Consider the following 24,484-nt stretch of genomic DNA (forward strand, 5'->3'; position numbering starts at 1 on the left):
CGGAGTATGCACCGGAAAATAAGCATGATAGGTCCTCTTTAAATATGCAAATGAGGCATTATCCTATTAAATATGCGATATTTTGCTTACACTTCCAGAACCGAAACCTGAACATTGTATGAAGCCAGGTTCAAAATTCTTGTTTCATTTTGTTGCCATATAAGAGTCAACGTTTTTCACAGAGAGGATTTTGGATATATCTTTTGTATCACTCCATATATTTAGAAAATACTGTCAACAGCCAAAAAATAATAATTTTTGCCATGTTTTTAGGAATTAAATGTTGTATGAATCAGGCTATGAATGAACAAATCCCTCTCTATAATCCTTCAGAATATAGAGAGGAATGAAACTGGAAAGTTTGGTGTATGTAGATGCTACTGAATTGGAGATTTCTGGCTCAGAGTATGAGAGAAGATCATGGGCATATTTCACAATAAATCCAGGCTGTTGGTGCAAATGACAAAGAGCAATAGCCCCCCCTGTGGGACACCAGCTAGAACTGTCATTACCATTTTCTACAGTCACATAACATGGTGTTTGTGTCTCTTTTCAATGTATCTTGTTTTTCCTTCATCAACCCTCTTGAGATTGTGGGTGCCAACAACAACACCAGTAGGTTCCCTGAATGAGAGACTATTTTTAGAGAGGTGTTCAAGCACACCTAAATTTCATCTCAGCACCCCTAACAAAACAATTCCTCTGAGACCCCCGTGATCGCCGGTGGCCAACATTACTGTCTTTAAGAGGCTGTAGCGGGCTCAGTCTTAAGATACTGGTATCATATGAAGCTAGAAAACCTAAGGAATCCATTAGTACCAACCATGTCATGCTAGGGGGTCTAAATAATGCTCACAAGTTAGGGGGTTCAAAGGGGTCCGTTGACCTCTGACCTCAAGATATTGAGGTTTGTGAATTTAAAGTATGAGGCAAGCTTTGATTGACAGTAACAACTGGCAACGTGGTGGAAAGTAACTAAGTGCATTTACTCAAGTGCGTTATGATGGCACTTAATTGTGTATTTGCAGTATATGCTACTTTGTACTTCTATTCCACTACTTTACTAGTAGCAGTACCACAGTGTACAATACTAATTAAGAGCCTTTACTTCAATAAAAGTAGTTCTTCCACCACTGATGGACAATGTTTGAGTGATAATAAAGACTGTAAGCATTGTTGGTTCAAGTCAAGACTGTGTGATTCAGTGTCCTACTTTAGCTGGAGGAACCCAGATGTACATGTATGCTGTATGATACAACAGCTTTTAGCCTCTAGGGGCCAGTAAGATCCCAAAATAAAGTCACAACATAATGTTTTGAAGTACCTATAGACATCTGACAGAAACAGAGCTGCCCACAGTTTTATATGAACCAGTATTGTTTTAGTTTTGTCATTAAAGGTACTATATGTAACAATTTACATGTATTAATGCTTTGTATTACCATTGTGTGAACAGATTGTAACTTATAAACTGAGACCTTCCCTGATTTTCTCGGTTGCCTATAACCGCCTGTGGACTGATTTCTGTGTAAAGAACTTGGGACGGTTTTGCTTCGTAACGTTAGCTGATGAAGTAATCTGCAAATGGCGAGCTAGTCAGTATCATGGAGATTAGACATTACAGAGAGTAACAGTGATATATGATTGTAATGTAATGTCACGTCAATGTTTTGGCCGATGCCCAGGATGATCGATCACGCCTACGGAGCAACAGGAGGCTGACTGCAGTTCACTTAACTGCCACGGATGTCATTAATAACAAGGACCTAATGAAAGTTACTTATAGTACCTTTAAAGGGGCGCTGCAGCAATTTTATTATATTGCATTTCCATAAAGTTATGAGAGACAGATTAATAAAAACAATGGTTAATATTTGGACCCAACATTTAACATTATGAATAGTAATACCCATACCTGAGTCATAGTCTTCAAGCCCAACCTTGATGACATCACTATGACGCCATCAGGATTAAGACATATGCTGCAATCCATTGTACTTGGAATTCGGAAAAAAACTACCTCCAAAAAGTACGGAAAAGTACAATGGAACAGCCATTCAAGTTGGAATTCCAAGTCAAACTCGGGCAAAATGTATCTAGCCCGAGTTCGCCGACATAAGCAAACCTGACCTCTCAGCAAGATGGCAGCACACAGAGTGAATTACCTTATCATCTTTTTTTACTTTATGTTGTGTTTAAAGCAGTGTTTGTGTTGTGAAACGTGCTGTAACAATGTTATAGCTGCTATTTCCATTTCCATTCAGTCTTTGCGAGCATGCGGTTCTAGTCTACTACTTGCGGGCAGCTGTGGTTCAGAGGGTAAAGCAGGTCGTCCACCAATTGGAAGGTCGGTGGTTTGATCCCCGGCTGCTCCGGGTCACATGTCGATGTGTCCTTGAGCAAGACACTTAACCCCAAATTACTCCCGAAGGCATAGCCATCGGTGTGTGAATGAGTATTTAGATTAGATCCTGATGGGCAAAGTTGGCACCTTGCATGGCAGCTTCTGCCATCACTGTATGAATGTGTGTGTGAATACTCACGTAGTGTAAAGCGCTTTGCGTGGTCGGAAGACTAGAATAAAAGCGCTATATAACGCAAGTCCGTTTACCATTTACTTGCTGCAGATTCTTAAAAAGTCTTAAATGAGATTTTTAGAAATATATTCTTGTTTAATTCAAAGTTGGCTACTTTATATGCCGTTACTCTTCGCTATCTATGCTTGTGTATGTATACTTGCCATACAAACATCAATTTACGGCGTGCTGCATGTTTTCCCGAGCAGATGTACTGGGATGCATTTAGATTGGAAGTCAGGAATACCGACTATAATTGAATATGCTTTGATAAAAAACAGACTTTGTGTATTGGTTGCACCTGGAACCACATCCAACAGGGATGTCACAGGGTCCAGGAGTACACTTTTACATCACTGCAGTAAGGTGAGAAGTTCAAGCGAAAACAAGTTCAGTTACTCTTTTTCTATTTTCTATTTGAATCTGTTGTTTTATCTTGTATTCAAAATTGAAGGCCTGCTGTCAAGTTAAGTTCCATTTTTCCAATATGCTGTGAATGCAGCACTGTTTCTCATATACTGTACATACATTTTGTCAATATGAAAAGAGCTCTTTTTTGCCCTTTTTTGGCAAAAATCTGACACATTTACAACATATTGATGTTTTTTAATGTGTGTTGTTCCCAATAAATAAATTAATAAAATAAAGAAAAACAATGGGAACACCCCTTATAAAAACAAAATAAATGCAGGATCTTCGGTTACGTCTCTCGAGGACTCTACTTGGTGCTTGAGAACAATGTAAAGAATGTGTTATAGAAATATTTTCATCAGTTTCTCCCAAACATTAGCTTTAACATCTGGACATTTTCAAAACTTTGACCCAGATAATTGAGTCTCTCCAATCTATCTGCACGCATAAATGTTTCATTTTGGAATAGAAATGTGTCTTTACATGATAACTGTACAATTGTATACAGAATAGTAGGTGGATGTATTGTGCTTGACAGACGTATCGCTGGCTTTATCTCATGCTCAATGCACAGAAAATAATCTCCAAGAATAGCAAACCACCCTAGATAGAGAAGTAGGACGTGTGGTGGTGTGATTCTACAAAGGATCATGTTTCCTCCTTCGTTTTCTGCAAGGCCCTCATTTCATATTACGCATGAACAAATGGGATATTCTATGCTGTTACCTTGGAAACAGGCATGTATCTGGTCTCTGTGTTGCGAAGCAGGAGAAAAACCATCCTTTATGTGCCTTGTAATGGCAGAAAAGCAGCATGACTCTAATGTGCTCTAATGTGTAATTTCTGTTTCACTGCAGAGGGGATTCTCAGTGCATACGAGCATAAAGCCTCAAACTGAATCAGTAAAACACAGTAACCTGTTTGTGATGATTCAGAGGGACCCTCAGTGCAGCACCCAAGGCTTCAGGAGTGACTGTGCAGAAGTCTTAATGAGTTACACAACTGATTTAGTGTCACACTTCAGCCATCCTGGCAGACCGATGGAGCACGCTTCTTCTTATAAATATTTATTCTAGATGACTCTCTTTCATTTAGGCTCCATATTCTGCAGCTTCTCTGAGGCCTGGACAGAAAATGACTATCCTTTAAAGGGTGACTTCGCTATTTTTCAACCAATATTATCTTAAATTGGTCCAGTATTGAGGGAGAACGCTTTAGATGGCGGCTGCTCACGGGCTACAATATGGTGCTATTTGGACAAGCTCGCACTGTCATTTACGTCCATGGTGGAAACGCGAGCTCCAGCCGGGCAGAGTGTGTTGTGTTGGAGTACAGAAAATGTAGCTTAGTGTTATCTAATAGATTTTCAATGTCATGGCTAAATATTTGGATGATTTTGCATTCATTCCTCGCTCCAGCCTCGGTCTGGGTCTCATTCACATGAACGGAGGAAGAAAAATAACTCTGGTTTCAGCTATTAGTGCATTTAATAATAATAATAATAAGGGTTATTCAAGTGTTCATGCTGGGAAGTTGATTTACCTAATAAAAAAAAACAAAAACACGGATTTACAGACTTCTCTTTCCCAATGTAAGTCTATGGGAAAAAGTATTTTTGGGCCCAATGGCATCACGTGACGGACACAGAAGTTGTAATTCCACCATTTGGCTTTTGCGTGAAAGCCTGGCGCTCTTCCTGCTGGCTTGGGTCCAGTAGCCTAAATATTACACATGCTAAAATCAGCATGTTAGCATTATCATATGCTAGTGTTAGCCTGTAAAAATACATCATTACAAAAAAAAGTCCTGCATTCAAAATCTTACTTAAGTAAAAGTAAGTATTATTGTCAAAGTATTATTGTAAGTATTATTGGCAAAATGTACTTAAGTACCAAAAGTAGAAATACCCATAATGCATAGTGACTCCTTTTATGGTTTAAAGGTGCTGTACGGGATTGGGAGCATTTCTATTGCCTCTCAATGGCTCTCAACATGGCGACGGCGAGCAGTGCAAACAACGACGCAATTGCTGACGGAGCTAACATTGTTTACCACAGGGGGAACTGAAGGGTGACGTTATCAGCTGTAACGTATGAGAGCAGGGTGGAGCGGCGGCCATGGGGCATGCTCACATGCACTAAAATCATGTGAGGCCGGCCTGGCGGTGACTTCGTTCTCTGCTCAGGTAGACATTACTCCTCTATATTTTGACATAGACAATAGTTGTTTGCTGCTATATTAATGCTCTGGCTATCAAATTTAGCACTTTTAAAGTATCCCATCTATTATTATAATTATTAATAGTATAATTACCGATACATTAACATTTAGGCAGCATTTAAATGTGGAAGTCTATTGTATAAACTGTTGCTCAGTTTGATCTACAGCTATTTATCATGTTTTATAAGATGATCATATGTTTTATAGGTAAAATATAAATTTGTAAAGTAAGTCTGTTGCTGTTAAATAAAAGTAGTGGTACAGTAGTACAATATTTCCTGTAGTACAGTAGAGATAGCATAAAATGAAAGTAGGCTACAACAACCTCAAAGTTGTACTTAAGCACAGTAGCCTATAAATGTACTTAGTTATTTTCCACCACTGGTTATCTAACTTCTGTTGTTTGTGTTTGTGTGTGCTGCCTGTCTTGAAACACTCAATGATGATTTCCTGGTAAAATAAGGGTAATTTTAAGAAATCTCACATCATCATCATCATAATCATTATTCTCATCTTTGTCTCCTTATCATCATCATCATCATCATCAAAAGCAGCATCATTCAAATTCATCACAAATACCTAAAAAGAACACACCCAACAGCCGTCGTTATATTAATATATGTTTAATTCTTCTCCATTTTTATTATCATTATGTTTTATTTTCATATTTGCAAATCTTACAGGTCCTTTGTGCATGGACCTATCATCACGGCACACACATTGGCACAACAAGATTGTTCAGAAATAGATAAATTCTAATCACACTTTAATAGCACACCATTTCATGACTTTTGCAAGGACTTGGGAAAGACATAACAAATAAACAAATTTGATCATTTTTTCCTCTACTGAAATCAGAATTTGTAGTATGATGTGCCAAAAATAAAACATAATAGTAACATGGACATTCTCGATTCTCAAATAAACAAAGCATAAATAAAAAGGAAATTAAAAACATGAGATATAACCATAAGATGTGCAGCAGTTGAATAGAGCTCTGATGAATGTGATGAGTTTTGCCATAAAGGTGCCTTTAAAGCACAACACTTCCCCTAACATGAAATAAAATAATCTCTGTCTTTAAATAAGAAACTGCTGACAATATAAAAATACATGGCATTGTACTGTAGTTCATTAAATAAACCAACAATTCATATATAAAATATTATATTGACGTGTATAAAAATATGCCTTACAACTTTTTGAAAAGGGTAACAGCCGTAAGCTTTTTGTCTGCCACTTCAGAACACACAGTCGACCACAAAAATCCAACATATGTACAAACAATCAACTAATAAGCAGTCAGAACGCCATTTTGACAAATAAAATGAACAGAAGCATCCAGGATCATATTCGTATGACTATTTTTTTCTGACTTGACATATATATAAGATACTGTAAGATTCAAGCAGTACTTGATGGAAACACATACTCAAAAATAAATTAATAGAAAAGAAATATTCTGTCAATTAGGTATGTTGATATCAGTGTATCTTTGGAGAGAGGGAGAGAGGACGGTGAGGGAGACACATTTTTCAAACATTTGTGTCACATCACCTGCGTTAACAGTATATCAGCCCACTGAGATCAGAACAAACACAGGCAGTGTCAGCTATCCTAAAGTAAAAAGTAAAATAAAAATCTACCAGAAAGCCAGGACAAGAGCCAGGGAATATAGAGATCATTCGGAGTAATACCGCTTGGATCACTGAGGCAGTTCACAGAGCATTAATGTGAGCATGCAGCATGTCGCCAGACGACGCAGAGGACGTTGCTGCAACTGTTGAACATTCAGGCAGATGTTATTGTTGCTGCTGCTGGACTGTGAGAGTGTGTGTGTCTTGCTTCTAGAGAGGACATGAATGTTAACTGGTGTGTATTTTCCATAGGAAGTGGTTTATCCCTGCTACCTCCTGTCCAGGCAGTGTCTAGCACATGCTAAAGCCACCCCCTCTCCCTGTGCTCCTGCTCCTCCACCACCACCTCTTCCTCCTCCTCCTCCTCCACCTTCTTCCTCCAGGCTCAGAGCAATAGGACAGACCCATCCCTCACTCCCCATCGCACGGTAAAGTACCATCTTCGCTGGCACGTGATGGCACGGGCGTGCCGAGTTCATCCACGCACCAGCAGTGGCCACGCTGCATGCCCTTGGAGGAGCGGCACTGTGTGACATTAAGAGACAGAGAGGGAGATTTTGAAATGGAAGGAGGGCGGAGATTGAGTGGGAGAGTGGGGGAAAGGTGGTGAGAGAGGAAGAGAGAGAAAATGATATGTCATCATAGCGCAGTACTGATTCTCTGAGCTCACAGCTGAGAGGCTCAGAGAGAGAGAGAGAGAGAGAGAGAAGTGTCAGTTATTCTCAGCCCCATATGGTCACAGACAAATCTGTGGATGCACCGAACAGAAAGCTGCAGTGGAGTGCAGCAAAGACACATTTTCACATCACAGAAAAGTTCCCATCATGATGTTTCAGTTACCTGCTTTTTTCTGTAGAAGCCACGGGTGTCACAGTTGGGTATATAGATGTCACGGTCAGACTGGAAGATTGTCAGCTCGAGACCCCTCAGGACACTATTGAGCAGCTTGCGGCAGGGTGCCTGAAAACAGCAATGCAGAGTGTGAATTCAAACATCACCAGAGGACCTGTCTTCATCTAAAGAGTGGCAGTGGCAAGCTGCTATCTCCCCCTCAGGTGATTGTGTTGGCAGAAATCCTCTTTGATCACAACACATGTCGATGTGAATCACAAAGGATTCGCCACAGTGATGCAGCATTAGAGCCAGAAGCAGGGAATATGTATATTTATATCAGATGTCACATATTGTATAACATTATATAACCATATTGTTACACAATGCTTTAGCTTTTCAGGTCACTGAATGGTTTGAAGTGACTGTGCGTTTTTTTGTGTCACTTTGTGAAATTAATCTGTGTCATCTTCATCAATTATGTGAGTATTGTTGTTCCCATGATGATATACATATTAGTCCAAACGCTGCAGCTCGCAAAGTGAGAAATCTGTGGCGTCTGCGGCCGACTTGAAACTTTCCTGATTCACATCATGCTCAATTAGTTCTGCCGCATAGCAGCACACACATCATGCACCATAATGCATGGCTTCAGGGCAGTGTGTGTACATGCCACTGCAACACCCCAAACAGCAGAGAATCTATGGCAATAACTCTCTATAACATAACGCAGCTCGATGTACAGCCCTCTCCATCACATATGATGTGCATTAACGCAATCTTGTTATATAAAATGCTTTATACATCTCCGTTTTTTGCTCACGCTCCGTCTGCTTCACTCATTAAAGACTGTAAATAAAGAGCATGAACTTACTTTTTCAATGTCACCACTGTGTGAGGGATGGGGACCTGAGAGGAAACGACACACCGGCATGAGAATGTGACATTAAAAACCATTGCAGCCGTTAACATCAAACCACATCCAATGTCACATTTTACAATATGGGCTGCATATATATAATATTTAGACATCTATCTTTGCATCTTTTTTTTTTTGCACAAGACATTACTGAGCAGATGGGATCTATATCTGGGTTGGTCATTCAATGAGAGACCTAATTTCCATCAGTATGTTTCCTTTTCAGATAGTTCATCGCAGTATCCCAGTTTGAACAGTAGATGGAGATCACTGCAATAAAAAGCAGCTTGATCAGGATGTAGGTGACTCTGTGACAGTTTCACATCCATTCTGATTTCTCTACAGAGAGGCTGACTTGTAGAACAGATCATTGTCATGCACCCTGTCATTCAAATGGATGAAATATAGAACGCTATACAAATCGTATAAACGCAGGGATATGCATCTTCATTTATACACTGTTGCAACACCCAGAGACTAAATAAAAGCTCCTTGTTTTATGTGATCTGCCATAATTTCTTATAAACAAATCACAGCCCTTTTACAATAATGACAAATTACATTTTTTATCACAGTGACTCCAGAGGCACTGCTGAGCAGTATTGGATGCTTGAGGTCTGCAAATTCATCTGTGGTGCACACAAATGCATCCAGGCTTAAATGTCACACACTAATTGGCCTTTCTTTTTTGTTGGTGAGTGACACAGCATCACATGCAATTCACAGCAATACAGGAGGTAAATGTGTGGCGGATATGGCACTGCACTGCAATAGCTGTACCTGCAATCTCCATGCATGTGTGCATCTAGGTGCATGCATACGTGATATCATGCACGTGTGTGTGTGTGTGTGTGTGTGTGTACAGTATCTTACCTGTGGGGTGGGGCCTCTCAGTGGGACTAGTCCTGCTGTGCTTGGCGCAAATGCCCCTTCCCTGCAACAGAGCCTGGAGGGGGCTGTGCTCCCTTGGTGGGGGAACACAGCGGAGCCCCTTGGCACAGCTCAGGGTGTACACACCACAGGGCTCTCCCTGGGCCAACACTGACGTGCTACCGGCAACATTATGGTCCCTGGGGGGCCGACCTGCCCCCAGTGGATCCCTGCAGGAGGGACAGACCTTGAAGGGGCCCAAGCGGTTTGCCCCGGTCCATGATCCGCAGTGTGCAATCAGCAACAAAACAACGGTTGTTAAGTTAGAAAGGATAGGCATTTTCTGTCCAGGTCTCAGGTTCTCCACTCTGTCACTCTCTGTCAGTTAAATGTGGCTGATGCTATTTCTGGATATATATTTCTCTCTCTCTCTCTTTCTCTCTCTCTCTCTCTCACTCTCTCTCTCACTCTCTCTCTCTCTCTCTCTCTCTCTCTTTCCCTTTCTCTCCCCTTTCCTCAGTCTTCTTCCCGTTTCTATACAGTAGCTCTCCTTGGTGCTTTGCCGGTTGAGTCCCCTGCAGTGCCAGAGGAGACAAATGGAGATCGAGAGAGACACAGCAAAGCACCAGCTTTTAAAGATCTGAAAGGCGGTGATAGAGAGTGAGTGAGTGAGAGAGAGAGAGAGAGAGAGAGAGAGAGAGAGAGAGAGAGAGAGAGAGAGAGAGAGAGAGAGAGCAGTTATGACACCTTCAGGGGCTGGGACTCAGAGAGAGAGAGAGAGAGAGAGAGAGAGAGAGAGAGAGAGAGAGAGAGAGGGAGGGAGGGAGGTAGCAGGGAGGGACAGAGCAAGTGGGGGGTGGATTATGTTCCTTTCAGAAATTATCAAAATCTCTCCACCCTTTCCTGTTATATACTCACACATACATCCAACCCTTCTTCTCATGCTCAACATTACACAAATGCTTAAACAGTAGCAGTCACGTCCGGCTTTTTGCACTTTCTTTCCAGTGTCAGAGACCTTTCTGGAATAACATTTGCCATGGTAACAAATACAAATGTATATGTGCCTCCATCAGCCTCGCCACTGCAATGCCATTTGCGACAATAAACGCACAGCTGTGTGATTCCTTCTCGCTTGGATTCAGAATATTTCCAGGACAAATATCGACAGCTTTTTTGTCAAATTACAGACACACAACAAGTTTTGAGCATGTTGAATTCATGAGCTGTATGCAAAATAAACCCAACGGGAAATACTTGTGGAGCATACACTAACTGAAACTGTGCCTCAGCAAAATCAAATCACTGCTGAGTCAGATTTGTAATGCCTCCACAAGAAGCCTTTAATAAACTTCTAGGTTATCTTTCAGCAGCTATCAGATATTAACTGACTTTATGGACTATATAACATGTTGAAGTGTGAGGGCAGTGAAGGATTTTGCTCACCAGTTGTTTGAATTGGAAGAGTAATCATCTGGATAATTAGGAGGAGGAGGAGGAGGAGGGCTCACTTTTGCAGGAATGCACATCGACCAACCCGAGCCAAACTGCTAATAATGCAATCCATCGCTCCACTCAGCCAGTTAGGATTTTCTACCCGGGTGCCATCTTCAAAAGATCACTACTGAACATCTACTCAACACACAACACTTGATCCGTCATGTCTGCGCTGTTCTGCGAGGTATTCTGAGGAATAAAAACAGGTTATTTGTTGTGTATAAATGATGATGTTATACTCAAATATACATATTTTACTATTCTTTTACCAACTTTGCAACTACCGCAGTTAAAATACTTCAGAAGTATTCTCCAACCTCCAGTTCTGAGTAGTTTATAAAGTCTGTACTTTTATGTGAGCTAAGTCTTCTGTTATAACCACAATACAATTTAATTATATTTGAGCAAAGTATTTTATTAATTGTTCTACTTTTGCCACTGCGTATTGATGCTCTATTATCCACACAGCACATTATGGCACTGCAAGAATATATGAAATTGAAAGCAAAGTCAAGGATCTGCACATGAAGATCATTGGTAGAGTGTTGAGGAATTCCTCTCTTATCTGGAGTCTCATTGTCTCCTGTGTTATCTGACATTGCTTTGCTGCTCTGTGGCGCTCTGTGGACAGATGCAACATGAACATGACGCCAAAGAAATGACAGAATTTGGATATCAATATAACAATGCTGACTTGTAATGGTGCCCTTAAAATAAACAGGACATGTATGTGCACACACACTAAATGTGCTGTGTGGAGTTTGCCTGGCACTGGGTCATTTGCTCCAGCAGTAGTAGTGCAGATATTAGCACACATACAGACATACCCAGTAAGCTGTGCTTCCCACTGGAATGCGGGACTACATGAGGCCAATCTGCCTTGCCATCAGCAGCCTGTTGTTCTGATTAATCTTGGCAAGGAGGGCAGAAATCACCTGCCGTCTTGTGTTCCCATCAGCTCTGTTTCCACATATCAGGAGAATGTTCCAAGACACACGCCAGACCAACGGGGGCCCTCTTTTCCACACTGCCCTTGGGTTATTCATTTTTCCTCCTCTCTGCCTCCCCGGCTCAGGTCTATCCCAGCTGGCTCAGAGAGTCCCTCTGCTGCCACTTCAACATAGCAACCAGAATCCACACAAAACCCTGTGGTGGGACGCTGCTCTGCCCTGTTGGGATGTATCCCCCTGACCTTCTGTTAAACTGTCAACATTTCAGTTTAGGATCATGAAACCAGTGGTGGAATGTCACTATAAGTACATACTCAAGTACTGTACTTAAATACAATTTCGAGGTACTTGTACTTTACTTGAGTATTTCCATCTTATGCTATTATATACACTATATCTTGGAGGCAAATATTGTACTATTAACTCCACTACATCTTGGAGTTTTGCAGATTGAGATTATTTATACAAAATATAACTAATAAATGATGATGTATTATTATAGATTAAGCCACCCAGCAGTATATAAAGTAATAACAATTAGCTCCACCTTTACCAGCTTCAACATTACACATGAATGCATCACTAATTAGAATCCAGTGATTATAATATATGATGCTGAAATGAGCCATTCTGCATAATGAGTATTTACTTTTGATGCTAAGACTTTTTAAAACTTACTTGTAGCAGAGTATGTTTTTTAGCTCGTCACCATTTCTTAGGACTCGATGCTATTGGCGGGCGTGTCTAGAAGGTAACCCGCAAATTGCGAAATCTGATCTGAGATCTGCGAAAAACTTGCAAAAGTTCTCGCGAGACTTGCTGCCGTGACGACATATCCTAACCTTAAATATTCTCGGTCAATGCCTAAACTTAACTGTTTTGAGGTCAATGCCTAACCTTAACTATTCAAGATCTGATGTGGAAACCGTTCATACATTTAATGAACGTCCTGACTATAGATCCCAGTGATCGGATAAGGATTGGTGATACCACCGTCTCTCCAAGGTAGCTTGTAATTTGTATCATTACTGGAGCAGGACGATTGTGAATAGGGGGATAGAATAGGATGATGACTGAATTGTATACTGATTTTTTTTAATTGATTATATGTATATGTGTTTTTGAATGTGTATATACTGCGTGTGCGTATATGTGCATGTATGTATATATGTATACAGTATATATATGTATATATAAATAGATTTTATTGTTTTAATTTTATTTCTTTTACTTGTGTATATTCTTTTTACTTATATATCTATTTTTTGTATATATGTTTTTCCTGTATCTATACTGGTTTATATTTTTATTAATATTAGGTTTATGAAGTTTCTTTGTACCGAGAGTGTTATTATTGGGGACGTTTGTGAATGTTTGTTCTGTTGTTTCAAAATGAACAAAAAAGCAATAAATATAATATTGAAGAAAAAAAAATAAAAAACACGTATTCGAGATCAATGCCTAACCTTAATAATCTCGCGAGAGTTTCCCCAATTTGCTGGTTCCCCTTCTAGAAACGACCAATGATTGGCTGTCTCAGAACGAGGGTGTGAGGTCACTAGGAAGCGCCGAGCTCTAGTTTCTAAAGTTGTTGTTGTTTATGAGGAGCTATGGAGAGCTGATCTGTCGTATCAGCCGCCTAGAGAACAGGTAAGCGATTGACTCATCGATAACGATACCTTTTAATAAATCCTTGTTCTGTGCTCCTCTTTTAGAGAGATAATCATCCTCTTTGCTGTAAAACACCGAGAACCTCAGCTACAGAGCTAAGAGCTAACACAATAGCTGCTAATGTTGCTAACCCATGTTTAGCTTTGACACTAAATTAACCCCCCTTGTCACTAAGCTGACGAATAGATAATTATCTTTATTAAATGTCCTTTAAGTAATACTAAGTTATTAAATGACAATTGTCAGTTAACTGCCCGAACATTGCTAGATTAACTGAAGTTAGCTTCATCGTTAGCATCAGGTTTCTGGCTAGCAGAGCTTGGCAGCTCAGATGTAAACATTGGCACGCCCACCACCTCGCTGCGGCAGTGTGACGTTTTCTCTTTTGTTTGTTTTAATATTGGATTGATTTATTTTATTTGAATCATGGGGGGGAAATATCTGAATCTATATTTCTGATCTTCTGCTATGTTCTGAACCATCCAGACCTCTCAGGTCATCTGGATCAGGTCTGCTTAGTGTCCCCAGAGTCACAACTAAACATGCAGAAGAAGCAGCGTTCAGTTTTTATGCACTAAATATCTGGAACAAACTCCCAGAAACCTGCAGGACCAACTCCAACTCTGAGTTATTTTAAATCAAAGCTTAAGATTTCCTGTTTGCTGCTGCCTTTTATTAAACCAGATAATGATCTTATATACTGCACTACAGCTTTTACTCTTGTGTGTTATATTCTATTTTAGGTAAGATAAGATAAGATATTCCTTTATTAGTCCCGCAGTGGGGAAATTTGCAGTGTACAGCAGCAAAGGGGATAGTGCAAAACACAAGATGCATCAGCTAACACAGTAAAAAAAAGAGCTAAACAAAGTAACAAAATATGAACCATTTAAATAGAAGGAAGTATACAAATAGGAGCAGTATATACAGTATTGACAATAAACAGACTATTAACAAAATTCCACAAGTGGAAAATGATATTGCACAGTAATAATAATAATAATAATAATAATAATAATACATTTTATTTAGTGGAGCCTTTCTGGACACCCAAGGACACCTTACAGAAATCAATTAAAACATTGACAGATAAAACAATATAAAAACAACATGACATGACAGAGACATAATTGTACAGACACATAGGATGGGTGATGATGAGTACTAGAGAGAGTAGGCCAGTTTAAACAGGTGGGTTTTGAGGAGGGATTTGAATGATGTGATATTGTCAGACTGCCGGATGTGTGGGGGGAGTGAGTTCCATAACCTGGGAGCAGAGCAGCTGAATGCCCTGGCTCCCAGTGAGAATGAATGAATGAATGAATGAAATTCCACCTGAAAATATCAGGTTATTGTCAGTTTTTTGGTGTGTAAGTGGTCTACTGGAGCAGTGCTGGTTGTGGAGTCTGACAGCTGCAGGAAGGAAGGACCTGCGTTATATGTTTCATTGGCACATATTATATATATATATGTAACCTTTATTTAACTAGGAAGTCACATTGAGATTAAAACCTCTTTTACAAGTGAGACCTAGCCAAGACAGGGTCAAATAGCAGCATCCAACAAATAAAGACAGCATTGAATCACGACCGCAACAATAGGTACGACAAAATACATTGCATCATTATACAGTGCATTAACAATGCAGCATGTTGGTCATGTGTTTGCTATTTAATTGAAACAACTGCAGCTTGCAGTGACCGCTTCCTTTATTCTATGTTTCAAAACATTTAAAGAGATAAGGGTCTCAAGTTTAAGCTTGGCCTGCAGATCGTTTCCAGGACCAAGGACCGTAGTGGAACAGGCTTGTTTTGCCAGCCTCTGTACTGATAGAAGGCACTTTAAACTGAAGCCATTTATGTGTCCTTAGATTATAACTGTTGTGGAGAATTACAAACTTCCGGCTTAAGTAAGTCGGAAGTTTGCCAGAGATGATCTTATAGACTAAAATGTACCAGTATTGTTACCTCCGCAGAGTGAGAGATGACCATCCTACCATGCTGTATAAGGTACAATGATGGGTCCTGAAGCCAGAATTAGTGACATACCTCATGGCTGAGTGATACAGGGGTAAAGTTTAGACAAGGTGGAAGGTGAGCTTATATCAACCCCTCTTATCGTTTTTTTATGTTATATTGACAAACAGCATGTTAACTATATAACATACATAAACCGAAACTGTAAGAAATCACAAATCAGTTCATAACAATATTATTCATAGATTCAAGGTATTAAAGGAACATTGTATCGCAATTCAGGGGATCTTTTAGCTGAAATGAAATATAATTTTCGTTACCATGTTTTCATTAGTAGATATTCACCTGACACTAAGAATTTTAGTTTTTTCGTTATCTTAGAATGAGCTCTTCATATCTACATGGGGAGCGGTTCCTCCATGTCCACCATGTTGCTCTAGTATTGTCATTCAGTTTCCTCCTTGCTGAGTCTTCCTTCTCTCATGACAGCAAACATTGCACACAGACTGCTGAACTTGTGGTAATGTACTAAATATGTCTCCCACTGTCCCATTTTCTTCATTCAGATGGATGACATCAACGTACTACACCACAGATGCCTCCTGAATCTGAGGCGTCGAATCAGAGATATTGGGGACGGGCGCCCTGCACAGGAACGATACATGAGGTTGCAGAAGGATGGAGACGCACTCAGGTCAGCCTGTTCTTGAACTGAAGTGTTTTATGTAGCTTTGTTGGTTTGGATTTATCTCAAAAGATGCTTCTGTGTTACATTGTGTTGGTTTCTCTGCCTACTCATTGGCAGCCTTTTTATAATGAGTGGCAAAACGTTTGTGTGCTACGTTGGGTTAATTACACATTTTAAAATATTTTCTATGTTGTGTAGGTTTTGCCTGGCAAGAAGTGTTTCCTTATTTTATAACCATTCTTACGTTATTATGTTATTCATTTAAAGGGATAGTGTGGGTGATTTGAAGTGGGGTTGTATGAGGTACTTATCAATAGTCAGTGTATTACCTATAGTAGATGACGGTCGGCACACCCCCAGCTGGAGACACTGACAGGAGTTACTGCACGGAAGCAAAGCAATGTAGAAAGTCCCACCTAAAAAAATCAATATCAGTTCAGGTGTACGCAATATTTAGAATATTTTCACTGGTTTACCTTGCCTGAGACAGCTATACAGTCTATGTTTCAGATGGGGAACTGAAACCGTTATCTATGCTATCGCCAAAGCAACCAACACAACCAAAACAGTAACTTTACCTCGCAGAACACAGGAGTTGCTGGTCTACCGCTGCCTCGATCGGTTAGTTTATTAGTGTTATTGCGTGACTTCAGTAGACCAGCAACCCCCCGTGTTCTGTGAGGTTAAGTAACAGTTTTTTTCAATGGAGTCTGGTGGCTTTAGCGAGAGCATAAATGGATACAATGGCTTCAGTTCCCTGTCGGAAAGGGCTGTCTGACGGCAAGGTAAAACTGTGAAAATATTCTAAATAGCATACACTTTTTTTTTAGGTGAGCCTTTCTCTTGGGTGGCTAAAATAAGATTTTCTACAGCATTACATTGTTTTGGTTCCGTGTGGTAACTCCTGTCTGCTTCTCCAAGCTGGGTGCGTGCCGATCATCATCTACTGAAGGTAAACTGCGCTGCTACGACAGTTCAGATCGGTGCATTTCTAGCTAGGAGGTATCTGGCCTATGAGAGGATTTTACTAGTTTGTACTACCCGTCTCAAAACTTTTAATGTTTGTATTTGAGGAAAGAGTAGTGTGTTAATGTCACTGATTCACAGCGGAGGTAGAAGATGGAAGACAGACAGCTTGAGGGCCATAGATAGTATGTGTTAACATTTGTTTTGACTTTCACATTAATAAACCCAAACAGGTCTACTGCTTACCTCAGAACCAGCGTCAATGGCGGCTTGTTTCTAGGTCAGCGTAGCATGAAAGGCACAGTATGTTTCTAAAACATCCAAGCTATCCCTACAGAAAAAAGTTTCTGTAAGTAGTTCAGTTTGAATTTAGTTTCTTGTTTGACTGTAAACCTCAGAGAGACATACTGCACCTACATATCATACAGTTTAGTTCTGTAGCTGTGAATGTTCCTTATTCTAAAGATGTTGGCATTTGATCTAGCTGCTGTAAAACACTCAACACATGACATTGCTGATACAAAGCCTCAGAAGCTTCCGTAGTTCTCAGGAACATCTGTATTTGTCCTTCTACATTTCCCTTCCTTAACAAAACATCCCTTCCCTTCTTATATAAAGCTGGTTGACATCATGTGCATGTCATTTGGTATATCCTCCTCTAACCATTCCTGCTAAAGAGCAGTTCTAAATCATTTAATTGTCCTATAACTGTTAATAATGGGTACATATTTTAGTCTCATTTCTGTTGCACGTGTGGTGCATGTGATTATACTGAAAGTCAGTCCTTCGATGAAAAGATGAGGTTGTTCTTCGAGATGTGTTTTTGATTATGCATACAGCACTTGGACCTATTAGAAGTCACCTATTGTTAACCTGTAATTTCTTCCCTTTAGTTACCAAGGGAACTCTGAAGAGGTGGGTTGCTATGTGGCTGGCCATCCTTTATCAAAGGGAAATTGCTACTTTGAGGTAAGGCTCATTGATAGTGATGCTGTAAGTCAGCGGTTGTATTCGAAACTGCCTACTGCATACTGCGTTCCTCAGGAAACAAAATTGTACCTCTATTGCAATATTGTCGAAAAATACAACGTATTGAGCTTTGATTTGTTTTTGTTTATGACCAGTGTTTGTTTACTCTATAAGAGACTGCATGGTTTAGCTCCACCACCCCTTAAACAATTTATTCTAACAGCTCATAGTGAAGTAAGACAAACAGGATCATCTATGATGCGAGATGGCAAATATAAACATTTCTAGACAAAATTTACTCAAACTGCTTTTTCAGTTACAGCAACTAAACAGTGGACTGCTCTCCCTACAAATATTAAAGTAATGTTAAAAAGGGTCATGTTGTCTTGGCAGGTATCTCTCTGCCCCGTCAGAGGCTGCTCTTTGCCTCGCCACTGCCTGCTGCTCTGTAGTCGGTCTGTGAACGTCACTGGCTGGCTCTTGAGCGAGCTACGCCTAAAAAATTCTCAGAAGTGAATTTAGTGATGAAATAGCTTTGAAAAATAAAAATAAAATTGCCACTGTTGTGACCATAGATATATATAAATATTTATTACACGGCTGTATTGAATACTCGATTCCGATAGGTCAATCACGCCGTTCTGCGGTCTGTAATTTCTGTATAACAGACCGTTGCTATGGGCGCAGTTCTGATGTCGGACTCTGGCGGACCGTTTTTGTGTCAAAATATTGATTTCTTCAGTAAGTAGCGGTGCAATAAGCGGGATAATGTACAGCGAACGGGTCATTTGTTGTGAAAGAATCCCCTTCAAGGTGATTCTTTCACAACAATGACTGACTCGCTGTACATTACCCCTAAATATATATCAATGCTTGTGACCATAGCCTGTGCCGTTCCAGCGCTTTCCATTATGGGATACAGTAGGCGAGGTAGACTGGTCCAATGCATACTGGAGATTTTCAGTACGTACTAGTATAGTATGCAGTTTTGAATACAGCCATTGTTATTATAACGGAGTAGCAAGACCTGACCTTTCGCTCTCCAAGATGTTTTTTGTGCATCAATAGATCAACTGCTATCTCTGTTGCTTTTTGATTATCTACTTTTTTGGGATATGTGGTAATCATTAGAAAATAAGTAGACTGTTTTTTTTTTTTTTTTTGCACAATCATTCATTTTGAAATGTTGGGGTGGGGGATTATTCACAATATGATAGGCTTACCACATACCATCGTCCCTGTGTGTGCCCAAGATTGCTTTACCATCCGGCCAGCAATTTTATCCCCTGGAATCCCATTGCTGACAATTTTCTCAACTTCATATTAAATTCTGAGTGCCCCCCTACAGTCCCAGTTCACCAGTGCAAAACCACTACCTCAAGAATGTCCGAGCTGCATTGGAATGAGGGATAGGGTGTGGGTTAGGTGGTATCTTTGAGCACAAAGATTAGTCTAACACACAGTGTTTTTCAGCAGGCAGACTGGCAGCAGGAGAAACTATTGGACATTTATTTAGTGAATCTACATCAGGCCGTTCTAATAGTTCTCATACATACAGAAGAGGAAAAAAGTATTTTGGTGATTTAGCACAGGAAAGTTGCAAGAGTTCAGTCATAAATAAGGTGCAGAGGGCTGCAGTGTGTTATTTATGAGGCAGCGTGTTTGTTGATAGTGCATGTCAGACCTTGTGACGTGTGGTTATGAGACGGCAGGTGAGGCAGACGTACTTCCTTGTCTGGGTTTTTAGGCTTCAGGAGGAAACATTAGGGCTATACATTATCCTGTGAACCTACGTCATTCTGCTGTGCTGCAAATAGAGCCAGACAGGAGGACCATGCAGCATCAGCGTAAATGATTTACTTCTTCCGCTATTCTTTTCAGATTTGTTTTTCTTTTTTTTTTGAGGCGAGAAGCACCACTTCCAAAGTGGATTTTAAACAGGCTGATGATGTGCTTTGACGTTATTTATCATGGCTGAGAGTTGTGCCAGATGTGACATTTCTATTAAATGTGAAATGTGTGATGTCAAACTCTCATCTGACCTCCAGATCGCTCCCTCTCCTCCCCTAGCAAGAAAATCTGAACAATAACAACGTTTATATTGAAATGAGAATCACATATAGAGCCTGATATATCTCTCTGACATTTAAACAAGTGGATTTTAGGGTGGTCATTACCCAGAGTTTTATGCTACATTATTCTCCACCGTGTGACGCACATTCTGTCAGTTTCGCAGATATCTCGAAAATTTGGGAGCATTTATTCTGATAAAGGTCAGGCCTCTGTTGAAGTATGCGTCACTGGTGTCCTCGTGTTTCTCCTCGTTCTGCTTTCACAAGGAATCCATTTCACCTCTCTGTCACTACCGCTGCACTTTCTCCAGTTTTCATCTGTCTTCTTGAAGTCGAGCTGAACATCTGCAGCATTCCACTTGTTTTAATAGATTTATTAAAAAAAAAATCACATCAACATAACTTAACGGCTCACCAGTGAGAACATTCCTGCTCTTTCCTCATCTCACATGTTTTTGTGACTTTTATTAATATCATTCAGACACAAATGGTATTTTAACAGTTTACGTGTGTGGAAGTGAGGACCTGCCAAGAATTTAGCTCTTTAACAATGCACGGGTAAATAGTATTATCCTTAAAGTACCCGGCTGAAAAGGATTTGGGCCTGGAATTTTTAGTAAGAGAAACCCAAGAAGTTTGGTTTCACGTACTGTCATACAGGAGCAGCGATTTGGGGGTCTGGGCTGAAGAGGGAGGTAGAGAATGAGGGAGGCAGATAAGTGGGGAAGGGGAGAAAAGACATGGAAGGAATGATCGACAGGAAGGAAATTTAGAGGGGTGGGAAATTACTTAGAGAGGTGACGGATGGGGCTATTATCCTGTGTTTGCCTGCATTACCTTTCACCTAATTCTGCTTGGTAGTGTGTCATTTTGCTCTGATTGTGCTTAACTAACAGGCTGGGGTCATGCAGAGGAGAGGAGGTGATTGTGGAGGTTTTCCTCTGCTTCCACCGGGGCTCTGGACGAGGAATGTGCAGGCATAGTCAAGTCAATTTTATTTATATAGCTCAATATCACAAATTACAAATTAGCCTCAGAGGTTTAACAATCTGTCCCTTACAGTACAACCCTCGCATCAGGAAAAACTTAACCAAAATGATCCAACCCACCTATCTATAAAGGCCCAGACACACCAAACCGACATCAGACAATTAGCCCCGACAGAGGCCGCCTGTTGCATCGCCTCACGTCGCCTGTGACTTGGCCAAAAAGTCACATTCGAACACACCGCAAAGACTACAGCCAACAGCCAACTACCACGTACGTTCTGTGCCTGCATGAGAGGAAATAACTCTTCCTACCAGTAGGTAGCGGTAGTCTGTATTCGTCAATAGGAAACCGGAAGACCTAGGATGGCGGATATACAGGCTGTTTGCCGACCATTTTCACACACCGCTCTCACTGAGGCTTCTGTGTTTGGCCTCTTGACTTTACTCATTGGCTTGATTTCCTCCTCCCTTTCGTTTCTCTCCTCGTGCACTAATTCGCTTGAGCTGAATCAGAGGGATTTCTCTCACCGACGGACTCCGCCGCCAATTCAACATGCTGAATCGGCTAAAAAATTTCAGACATTGGCAGATTAGAGCCAACGGTGTGAGACACAGCGCAAAAACTAGGCCGACGGCCGACTGTCGGCTTGGTGTGTCAGGGCCTGAAGACTTCTGGGGTGCAAGAACGTTGTTGTAAGGGTTTCCTGCTGGGTGTTAATAGTTAAAAGGCAGAACGTTAGAACATAATAGCGATGGACTGTGGCACAGTTGTATTGTGTAGTGTTCACGGTGCCCTCTGAAAACAGTGTTAATCACAGTAATGACAGCAATAGAAATAGTTGGCGGTATGTAGTAAAAACTCTGGCCACCTGTCCACCCGCACAGGGAGAGAGACCGACACCGACCAGACAGACTGAAGACTAAGAGAGGCAGAGATTTACTAGGGGGCTTATGTTCCTGAGTCTAGATTTTCATTGAAGGTGAAGTTTCTCACAATATAAGACCTGTGTTTTGATTTTGGCTCTCTGCTGTTTTTTTTTGCTTTTTTTAATACCTTCTCATTTAACCCACATAAGTGAGTAAGGTCTATAAAGGCCTGCTCCAAGTGTTAAAATAGCTCAGTGGGGCCACAGTTGTAGTTACAGTGCTTTGTGTGTGTGTGTGTGTTTGTGTGTGTGTAGGTGACAATAGTGGACACAGGGGTGAGGGGGACCATTGCTGTGGGCCTGGTGCCTAAATTCTACAGGCTGGACCACCAGCCTGGCTGGCTGCCATACTCTGTAGCTTACCACGCTGACAACGGCAAGTAAGTCAAACCACAGACATCTTTTCACTACGGTACACAGCGTTGGTTTCTTGCATGGTTTGAGAAAATGGATTGCGGGCTGTTGGTGCTGCATCCACACATAACTGCAGCAGTCATTCCCTATATGATTCTCCCGAGCTCTTACTTTTTCTTTGCATTTTTCACCGGCAAAAACTCGTCGATCAGAGAAATAGAATTTGTCGGAGTATTGATATGCTTAGTTATTGTTTTTAGGGCTTAAACCGAATTTTTTGTTGCTGGATTTAGTCTATAGATTAGGGCTGTCAAATGTACGAAATAATAACGCGCTAACGCAAATTAGTTTTAATGCCACTAATTTCTTTAACGCATTAACGGAATCGATCTTTGTAGCGGGCTCAGTTTTAAAGTTAGAGTGAAGATACTAGCACCAATAAGCATTAAACTAGAGAAATCTAAGGAATCCATTGGTACTAACCATGTCATAGTAGCTTGTCGCGACGGAGGTTAAATAACGCTCCAAACATAAGCGAAATTTTGACGAAGAAAAACTGGCATGGCCATTTTCATAGGGGTTGAGGATTTCAGTGGTACATCTTTCGCGATTGAATATTTTAATCAATTGACAGCCCCACTATAGATACAGTATATATAATGATTTTCAAATTTTTTAATAGTCATTAAATTATAAAAAATCAAATAGTTTAAGCAAATTTCTGGTCTTAAAAAATATATTTTCCATTGTCTTTACCGTCGCAGGCGCTGCCTTGTAAAACGTGTGTGGCACGTTCAGTTTGTCTCTTTTCCATCGGCGCAGATGTGTGTGCATGGGTGCGGTGCGGCGCCCCTCATAGTTTCAGCTGGGAGATTTGTTCGAGCGGCGGAGCATCGTAAAACACGCTTCAACTCGACAGAAACAAAATAAAACTCGCCAAAACCGCCTCGGTTAGTCTTTCCACTGTTACAACAACTTGAACGTTGTTAGATTTGAAAGTGTGCCGACTCTACACACATCGAATAGTTCCCAGCGATTATCGAATAGTACTTTTGCTTGAAATGCCCACCTCTAGTAGAAAATAGAGAAAAATGCATATTACAATTTCTCACAGCTCAAGATGACATCTTAAATTGCTTGTTTTGTCTGACCGATAGTCCAAAAGCCAAAGAACCTAAAGAAAGCAGCAAATCCTCATAACTGGAACTCGTGAGTGTTAGGCTTGATAAATGACTTGTATGTTACTCTACTGGTATCGTAAACTTGCAGGAGAGAATACAAGCAGGAAGCTGACCAATGACTCAGCAATCACTCTGTCAATTCACAAGCAAATCATCGGAGTTATAAAAAGAGTAAAGATTGAATGGTTGTTGTTTTTTGCAGTAACTTTTATATTCTATTTCTTCTTAGGTTATACAATGGCAACCCTGTGGGACAGCAGTTTGGGCCAAAGTGTGCTCGCGGTGACCGCATTGGCTGTGGAATACACTCAGAAAATATTGAAGCAGGTTTTATTATAGTCTTTTTCACCAAAAATGGCAAAGAGGTAGGTGTTTTTAATCTGAATGACATTCTGTAATGCTGTATTTCAAGCATGCACCAGCACTAGTTTTGCACTGGCACAACTGTCTATTTGTATATTGTTGTCTGTTGTTTCTTCACCTATCGTTTCTTTACATCCCTCTCCCGTGCAGGTCGGTTCAGTGGAGGTTCCCGTGTCTGCAGAGGGGCTGTTCCCTGCCGTAGGGATGCACTCCATGGGGGAGGAGGTGAAGGTCGACCTGCAGGCGGAGTGGTTCCTGGAGGAAGATGATAGTATGATGATGGTGGACAGCCATGAAGATGACTGGGGGCGGCTTTACGACGTCAGGGTCAGCGGCACGGTAAGAAGTAGAATAGGTCCCTCCCTGTTGTTGGGAATAGAGATACATGTCGTGTGCAATGTCGAGCCTAGCTTAGTGC

At 40.7% G+C, this 24,484-nt stretch overlaps 2 protein-coding genes across 2 annotated transcripts in view; one reads left to right on the plus strand and one right to left on the minus strand.

Moving 5' to 3' along the window:
• Positions 1 to 5,814: 5,814 nt before the first annotated feature.
• LOC119490437 (insulin-like growth factor-binding protein 5) lies at positions 5,815 to 10,126 on the minus strand. Its single transcript, XM_037773815.1, has 4 exons — positions 9,468 to 10,126; positions 8,550 to 8,584; positions 7,685 to 7,804; positions 5,815 to 7,369 (listed from the first exon to the last, which is right to left on the minus strand). Exons 1-4 carry the CDS (start codon positions 9,802 to 9,804, stop codon positions 7,256 to 7,258), a joined length of 606 nt encoding a protein of 201 aa, XP_037629743.1. The 5' UTR covers positions 9,805 to 10,126; the 3' UTR covers positions 5,815 to 7,255.
• A 3,280-nt stretch (positions 10,127 to 13,406) lies between these two features.
• LOC119489983 (SPRY domain-containing protein 3-like) overlaps positions 13,407 to 24,484 on the plus strand; it is a 59,888-nt gene continuing 48,810 nt past the window's right edge. Inside the window, exons 1-6 of the mRNA XM_037773064.1 lie at positions 13,407 to 13,561; positions 16,125 to 16,252; positions 18,106 to 18,181; positions 22,424 to 22,548; positions 23,933 to 24,068; positions 24,217 to 24,405. Of these exons, the coding sequence (XP_037628992.1) occupies positions 16,125 to 16,252; positions 18,106 to 18,181; positions 22,424 to 22,548; positions 23,933 to 24,068; positions 24,217 to 24,405 (654 nt within the window). The 5' untranslated portion in view covers positions 13,407 to 13,561. The remainder of the gene's footprint in view (positions 13,562 to 16,124; positions 16,253 to 18,105; positions 18,182 to 22,423; positions 22,549 to 23,932; positions 24,069 to 24,216; positions 24,406 to 24,484) is intronic.

This window comes from Sebastes umbrosus, chromosome 6, assembly GCF_015220745.1.
Source record: "Sebastes umbrosus isolate fSebUmb1 chromosome 6, fSebUmb1.pri, whole genome shotgun sequence".
Taxonomy (NCBI): Eukaryota; Metazoa; Chordata; class Actinopteri; order Perciformes; family Sebastidae; genus Sebastes; species Sebastes umbrosus.

What these genes read in the sequence shown, in the direction of transcription:
- LOC119490437 (XM_037773815.1), bottom strand. Translation starts at nt 9,804, where the DNA reads ATGCCTATCCTTTCTAACTTAACAACCGTTGTTTTGTTGCTGATTGCA. An exon ending in TGAGAGGCCCCACCCCACAG is followed by an intron (nt 8,585 to 9,467) that starts GTAAGATACTGT and finishes GTTTCCTCTCAG; the next exon opens with GTCCCCATCCCTCACACAGT. An exon ending in GCTTCTACAGAAAAAAGCAG is followed by an intron (nt 7,370 to 7,684) that starts GTAACTGAAACA and finishes AATGTCACACAG; the next exon opens with TGCCGCTCCTCCAAGGGCAT.